Source organism: Saccopteryx leptura, chromosome 3, assembly GCF_036850995.1.
Source record: "Saccopteryx leptura isolate mSacLep1 chromosome 3, mSacLep1_pri_phased_curated, whole genome shotgun sequence".
NCBI lineage: Eukaryota > Metazoa > Chordata > Mammalia > Chiroptera > Emballonuridae > Saccopteryx > Saccopteryx leptura.
This window is the reverse complement of record NC_089505.1, coordinates 102,511,008-102,518,320: the sequence shown is the minus strand read 5'-3', so window position 1 is coordinate 102,518,320 and position 7,313 is coordinate 102,511,008. Positions and strand designations below refer to the sequence as shown.

General features: G+C 57.3%; 2 protein-coding genes across 4 annotated transcripts in view; both read right to left on the bottom strand.

Moving 5' to 3' along the window:
- Positions 1–215: 215 nt before the first annotated feature.
- SH3BGRL3 (SH3 domain binding glutamate rich protein like 3) lies at positions 216–1,684 on the bottom strand. Its single transcript, XM_066372063.1, has 3 exons — positions 1,528–1,684; positions 782–949; positions 216–671 (listed from the first exon to the last, which is right to left on the bottom strand). The coding sequence occupies exons 1-3, from the start codon at positions 1,573–1,575 to the stop codon at positions 606–608; spliced, it is 282 nt and encodes a 93-aa protein (XP_066228160.1). The 5' UTR covers positions 1,576–1,684; the 3' UTR covers positions 216–605.
- Positions 1,685–2,874: 1,190 nt separating this feature from the next.
- CEP85 (centrosomal protein 85) overlaps positions 2,875–7,313 on the bottom strand; it is a 44,234-nt gene continuing 39,795 nt past the window's right edge. For all 3 annotated transcript variants that reach the window (XM_066375487.1, XM_066375488.1, XM_066375489.1), the window contains 3 exons: positions 7,037–7,144; positions 4,960–5,185; positions 2,875–4,583 (listed from right to left, as the gene is read on the bottom strand). In XM_066375487.1, coding sequence (XP_066231584.1) covers positions 4,423–4,583; positions 4,960–5,185; positions 7,037–7,144 — 495 coding nt within the window. In that variant the 3' untranslated portion in view covers positions 2,875–4,422. The remainder of the gene's footprint in view (positions 4,584–4,959; positions 5,186–7,036; positions 7,145–7,313) is intronic.

Sequence of the window (7,313 nt, the reverse complement as noted above, 5' to 3'; positions counted from 1 at the left end):
ATGTGAACTGGAAGGGGACCCACCCACACTATTTCCAGAAACTGTTGGTCCACATAGGTATGTCTGTGGACCAATATATCCAAATACATGTACTCTCACGCACAAGTGCCGCACAGGGGACTCCAGGAGCAGGGCCTCGGCAGACCTACACCCACCAGCCTCACTCAAAGCAGGAACTCAGGATGTCTAGCCCATACCAAACAACAAGGCACCAATGGAATGGGACATTTAATTGTCTCTGGAGTGTTCCCGGGTTGGGGATTGCGGGGCCTTTGGCAGAGCCCTGGCTAATGGAGCCAGCAAAGATGCCCATCAGCTTGTGCCAGGCAGGGTGGCAGCCCCAGGGCCAGGCTGAGACAGCCAGCACTTGGGTTGTTGCTTAAGACAATTTCTGAGGCTACTGGCTAAGGAATGTTGCCTCTGAATGGAGGAGAGGGGGCTACAGTTAGAGGGAGGAGAAGGAGAATCTTGGGTTGGGGGGCGGGGCTCGAAGATCAGAAGGTTAGGAATAACAAGGAGTTGGTCACAAGGTCCTTCATGGCCCACAGTGGCTGGGGGCTGGGGGAATGCGGTGACGGAGTGCAGTTGGCCGGCTTGGGCCCGCCTCAGGCCAGTTTCAGGAACTCCTGCAGCGTGTTTTGTTCCACAGCCTCCACAAAGAGCTCATAGTCCTGGGGGAGGGGATGAGAGAGGTGGTCACCTGAGTGCTGGGGCTGCCTCAGGTGTGGCTCTGGCCTGAGTCCTCTACACACTTCCCTACCCTCAATCCCCAGGCTCATACCCCACAGTACTGATCTCCGTTGACAATCTGGGGTGGGGTGGCCTTGGGGTTGCCTGCCAAAGCTCGCATCTCATCCCGCAGGGCGTTGTCCTGGGAAATGTCCACTAGCTGGTACTGGATGCGCTTCCCATCCAGGATGCGGGTCACCTCGCTCTGCTGGGATTTGATCTGGGGGCAGAGGGCAGGCAGAGTTTAGTGAGCAGGCTGAAGGGCTTAGAGGGGAACCCTGGGCCCACGGGCTGTGGCCAGGAACTCTGGTCTCCGTCCCACTCCACAACCTGGGGAAGGGTTCTGGCCGGTAGGACTTTTGAGAATGAGTCAGGCTTGCGGTGGTGTAGGATGAGAGAGGGACCACCAACCATGGCGAAGGGAGTCAGAATAAAGGGAAGTGGGATGAAATTCAGGGTGGGCAGAGCCAGGAACTCAGCGATAGGGAGGGCTGAGCAACGGGCCACCCAACCCTGGTTCACACACCCGGTGGAGAAGGAAGGGCAAGGTAAGGACGCGGTCTGGGTCGTCCTGTAGTGGGAGTACAGAGGATGGGCGTGGGCAGTTCATGCTGGGGCTGTTGAGGCCCCAGGGTGCCCGATGAAGAGGGTAAGGGTGAAGCCGCGGGGGCCCCCTCGTGGGACCCGACCCAGGAGGCCGCCCCGCATCTCTCTTGCAGCCCCCGCCCCACCCTCGCCCTGGGGGCGGGTCCGGGCGCCCACACTCTCCCCCAGCGTGGGCCGCGGGCATGCACTCACTTCGCGGGATCCGGTGACCGACGTACTGTAGACGCGCAGGCCACTCATGCTGCGGGTGGACGGACTGGCGGTCGAGCGGGCGGTAGCTACAGCTGCACGGCCTGGAGACGACGACGCCGCTCTCGGGAGCGGTTTCCTTCCTGCTCAACTCGCGAGTCACCGCTCTCGGGACCAATGGGCAGCGCGGGCAGGGGCGGGGCGGGGCCTGTGCTACCCCTCCCCGCAAGCAGCAGATCCCTCCCCTCCCCCTCAGGGCCGAGCGCCCGGGACCCCGTCCCACGCGGAGCTGCTTTCTTTGGCCCTTCTCTCTGGCTTCAGTGTGAGGCCGGGGAGAGACCCAATGGCTGTAAAGGCTGGGGCGGGGGGCAAGGGAGAGGGTTTGGCAAAGGCTGCCTCCGCCTCCGCAGCCCAGGTGTCCTGCAACCCAACTAACTACCCACCCCTGTGCCGCGATAGCTCAGTGCAGCGCAGCTCGACTCGGCTCCGGGATTTTAATTTTGAAGGCTGTTTTTACCCCTAAAGTTCCCAAACTAGAGAACCTAGCTCCAAAGGATCCAACCCCCGACCCTACTAGGGGACATATGGCTAGCCCCTTGGGATAGGAGGCACACCAAAACGGAGACAGCCTCTGCTTAAATATTTTCCCCAACGTTCCTGTGCACTCCTGCAGGTTTAGACCAGGAAGGGTGGTGGCAAGGGGTAGGGCCACACTCCTACGGAGCCTGATGAAGGCCAAGGTAAGAAAGAGGTTGCTAGCTCTGGAAAGGATGGGGACTCCTTGTTAAAGACCCAGAGCTAGCTGGTCTGGGGGTGGCCCCAGCTCAACACCAGCTTGTTTGCATAGGGCACTCCAAAACTACTCCTATTGTCAGCAAAAATTCAGGGGATTCAGGTAGAGTACCCCAACTCTGGAAGCTGTCTGGGGTTGGACATGACACCCCTCAGAAGTCCCCCCAGGTCCACAGCTTGGAGAGTGCCCCAGGAAGACAACCCTAGGTCTCTGAAGCAGACAGCGCCCTGCCTTGCTCTGGGGAAGCCACTTCCTCCCAGCACCCATGGGCAGCCGACTTCCTCTCAGAGGACTACTGAAACTTTACAATGGTAACTTTGCTGTAAGACTCCGGGCAGCTTCGCCCAATAGAGTGGTGTGGGAAGAAATCTGACTTTCCCTATAGAACAATAGGGGAGCAGAAGTAGAGATACAGACATGAGAATGGACCTGCCAAAGGTCCCTCCTTGCTGTCTGGGGAACTTGGCTAAACTCCCAGGCTTTGGCTTCAACAAGCCAAAATATAAGGGGTGGAGTAGGGGATAGTGGGGTGATAGAAGGCAATGGAAAACTGAGGAGTCTGTTAAAATTTTTATTTTGTAATGAAAATAGGCAATACAAACCAGTTGACATAACAAGAATTCATATAAATAACTGCTTATAAACTTTATGAAGAAAAATACCCGTGAGCATGGTGGCTGGGCTGCCAACACAGGGTGGAGGCCAACCAGCCGGTTCTGCTTTCAGGAGGCAGGAGCCCAGAGGCTGTGGGGACGGCTGGGTGGGGCTGCTCTGAATGGAAGGGATAAGTAACTCCATAAATAAAACACAACTTGTAAAAACACTTAAGGAGTCTTATTCAGGACCAGGAGTGAGGTCTAGGACACTTCCCCCACAGCCCAAAAGCTTAGTAAGAATCTCATGGTGGCTGACTAGGCTCCTGAACTGCACAGCACTCCTCATACCTACACGTGGCTTTGGCTTGGCCTGGCTCCAGCTCTAGAGGCAGCCGGGGGCCAGCCCAGCAACCAGATACAAACAGCTGAGAGATGCTCCCTAAATGAGGAGGCAACAGAAAACAAAGCAGAGGTTCGAAAAACCCCAGAGAAACAAATTTTAAAAATCCAGAAAAGACTAAAAGCTATACCTTAGAGCTAACCAGTACTAGATACTCTGAACTCTCAAGGAGCCCAGAGCAGGAAAGGGACCCCTGCCCCCAAACACAAGAGAGGCACAAATCAGGGCTGGGCACTGGCCCCAGCCCCAGGGTGAGGGGGTGAGCAGCTTGACAGGTGACCCGTGGTATTCTGGAGGGAAATCCTGCCTAAACTCGGAACCAAAAAGGAGAAGAAGTCCAAAAAGGGGGCAACCTGGATGGCCTGAGAATAAAGAAGCAGGGGGTTGTGCTAACCATATGGCCAGGGCCCCAAGGCCACAGGATAGCTGGAGAGGGGTCTCCTGTAAAATGGCACAGAGGAAGGAGCCCTGGCTCTAAGCCCTAGACCCCCAATTCTAGCAGGTTCTTTGCTAAGAGCTGATCACCCTGAGGTGTCTGTGAGAACAAGAGCCCTGAGAAAGCAGTAGGACTGCGCCCAAGTAAACCCAGGAAGCCCGCTCAGCTCCCAGGAAGGCTGGCACCTGGGGGGGCCTGAGAATGCTTAAATGGCCATCGGTATTGGTACACAGCCTTTCCAGACCCCTCTGGTGAACTCTGGGGAAGAGCAGGACCATGGTATGCAGTGGGAATAAGTGTGGATCCCCCCAAAGGATGGAGAAGGGAGGTGAGCAGCCCGTTTGTCTCTGACGTCAGCCTGGGGCTAGGAACAGTCTGAGGATTTATCAGGTGACCTGCAAAAGTTAATTAGTAACTCACCCTCAAAGGGTGAATCAGAATGACAGGACATATGCAATCCAACAAGGCAAAGCCAGTGCGCAACAGGGCAGGCACAGTTCCCTAGTCAGCCCTCAGCCCCAGATGCAGGCTCTTACCTCCTTTCCACACCTTCTCTCTGGGAATAGCAGCAAACAGGAGGCAAGAGGTTGTCAGGGCAGGACCTGCTGGACTGGGCTCTCAGGAGACCAGATCCTCCCTTGGGGAATATAGCCTGTCCCATGCCCAGCATTCCTCACTGTGTGACACAGTTTTCTCCCATATCCTGGGCGTATCTATCTGACATGGTGGTCCTTAAATCCTCAATGTCATGGCGCAGCTGTTGAACCTCTTCTAGTTTCCTCCTGATTACATCCGGCTTCTGTAAATCTAGCGGAGTCCCTGGGTGCTGTGCAGCTGGCGAGGAGAGCATTTTGAGAGAATGTTAGTCAAGGGATGCTTTCAGTGGAGGGCACAGTATGCACAGTCAGTACCTTGAGGCCCATGGTCTTGAGACAAGGTACTTTTACAAAAGCAGCTAGGGACAGTGGGCTGAAAACTTGCTGCCTAAGGGCCACTTTTTGGTTGTCTTGCACCCAGGTACCCCATAAAGATGCCTATTTCCAAAATAGATTTACTGAACATTTACTCTGAGAAACACATAAACTCTCGAAGGTCAGTGATCAGACCTCCACAGCCCTGTTCACACATTGCTCTAGATGGGAAAGCTGGATGAGGGGGAGAGGAGACTGGAACTACTCTCTCCTGGGTCCCACACGGCCTGAGGACTCACAGTGAATGCCCAGGAGCAGGGAGAGATTGGGGTCGTGGCCCTGGGCCCTCTGCGTCACCACGCTGCAGACAGCCTGCAGGTCTTGAAGACAACTGGCTAGCTCCTGGTGCAGCTCAGATGCCAGCTGGGCCATGTCTGGTGAGGATGGGGCCCCTGGCTGAGCTTGGCGCAGGTTTTCCTGGAGCGTTAGGTTCTTTTCAATCAGGTCCTGGTTCTGTGCGGAAAGCTGAGTGGAAGGAGGGCAAACACATTAACCTGGAGCCAGGGAAAAGCACTGTGTCTGCACCCAAGGTGGATCCGTGCATGTGTGTGTGAAGGGAGACTGTGAGTCAGGTGACACCCCCCCTCTCCACCCCTTCCCACACCAGGCCTAGTTCCTCCTGGTAGGCTGGGCCCACAGGGCTCCCGCACCGAGAGGAAACCACTCCCCAGCAGACTCTGAGTCACCAGCCACCAGGTTTCTGTTCAGGAACCAGAGAAGATCCTCCCACCCCTCGGAACTCTATCTGAAGCATCCCTCGGCCAACTCTGTTAGCCAGGCTATTAGAGAAGGCTTAACGTGAACCGTGAAATCTGAGAAGACACTGGTTTCAATCTCTCCCTGCCACCCTGACAAAAGTGGCCACCAGCCAGTCTGATCAGTGTGTGTCAGAGGAATAAAGGAAGCAATAAAGACAATATGACAGCTAGTGGCCACTGGGTGGGGAGCTGGGGACCCGGAGGAGACAGTGCTGGAACGTACCCTTCTATGAAACTGGGCTTTACTACGTAAGAATAGTTATTCCCATACACCTGTGTCCTCCCCCACCCTGAACAGCATACCTATTCTCCCTCCCTCCCTCCCTCTCTCCTAGTCTATTTTAAAGACACTGAATAGAGAGTTCCTTCTCCAGTCCCAGCCTTTCACCCACACTAAGCCATGTGACAATCCTTGCTCTGGGAGACTTGTTCCTAGGCACCTGGCCAGTGAACTTGGCTGTCCCCTGATGACAGCTGTTTACTTCCTGAGGACCACCAAACCCTCAGCCTTCCCAAACCCTTCCCTTCCCAACCACACAAATCTGCGGCTGCAGGACAAGGGGGGAGAGCATGACTTTCCACACACAATTACGTAGTTAGGGACGTAATTACGGCCACTCTAAGACAGGCTTAGGACCTTTAATATAAAGGATGATGTAATGGTCCTTCCTCTGCCAAATAACCCTCAGCAGGCCCCTTTCACACAGGGGGCTCAGGCAGGTGCCGGTTGGGAGGGCAGGCCACACTGATCACCTAGGGGGCTCAGGCGGGTGCCGGTTGGGAGGGCAGGCCACACTGATCACACAGGGGGCTCAGGCAGGTGCCGGTTGGGAGGGCAGGCCACACTGATCACCTAGGGGGCTCAGGCGGGTGCCGGTTGGGAGGGCAGGCCACACTGATCACACAGGGGGCTCAGGCGGGTGCCGGCTGGGAGGGCAAGCCGCGCTGATCACACAGGGGGCTCAGGCGGGTGCCGGCTGGGAGGGCAAGCCGCGCTGATCACACAGGGGGCTCAGGCGGGTGCCGGCTGGGAGGGCAAGCCGCGCTGATCACACAGGGGGCTCAGGCAGGTGCCGGTTGGGAGGGCGGGCCGCACTGATCACACAGGGGGCTCAGGCAGGTGCCGGTTGGGAGGGCGGGCCGCACTGATCACACAGGGGGCTCAGGCAGGTGCCGGTTGGGAAGGCGGGCCGCACTGATCACACAGGGGGCTCAGGCGGGTGCCGGTTGGGAGGGCGGGCCGCGCTGATCACACAGGGGGCTCAGGCGGGTGCTGGTTGGGAGGGCGGGCCGAGCTGATCACACAGGGGGCTCAGGCGGGTGCCGGTTGGGAGGGCGGGCCGCACTGATCACACAGGGGGCTCAGGCGGATGCCGGTTGGGAGGGCGGGCCGAGCTGATCACACAGGGGGCTCAGGCGGGTGCCGGTTGGGAGGGCAGGCCGAGCTGATCACACAGGGGGCTCAGGCGGTGCCGGTTGGGAGGGCGGGCTGAGCTGATCACACAGGGGGCCCAGGCAGGTGCCGGTTGGGAGGGCGGGCTGCGTGGATGCTGCTCACCTCCTTCACTGCTGTGCGCAGCTGCTGCAGGGCTGTCTCCCTCCGCTGGGCCTCCTCTCTCAGGGCTTGGCTTGTTTCTTCTTCCTGAGCCACCTGCCGCTCCAGGCTCTAAATTCCATGGCCAGGAGTGGTAGGAAAACACACCAGGGGTGACAAGTCTGGCTCAGGCCAAATCACTCTGGCCTGCACTATATAGGAAAAGCCCTACCCTGTCCACATACTGCTGCGAAAAGATTATTTTAGAACAGTCCGGATTGAAGCCCTCCTATAGCCAGTG

Coding starts and splice junctions, on each gene's coding strand:
- SH3BGRL3 (XM_066372063.1), bottom strand. CDS start 1,575: ATGAGTGGCCTGCGCGTCTACAGTACGTCGGTCACCGGATCCCGCGAA. Junction 950..1,527: donor CGGTCACCGGATCCCGCGAA/GTGAGTGCATGC, acceptor CTCTGCCCCCAG/ATCAAATCCCAGCAGAGCGA. Junction 672..781: donor ACGGAGATCAGTACTGTGGG/GTATGAGCCTGG, acceptor CCCCTCCCCCAG/GACTATGAGCTCTTTGTGGA.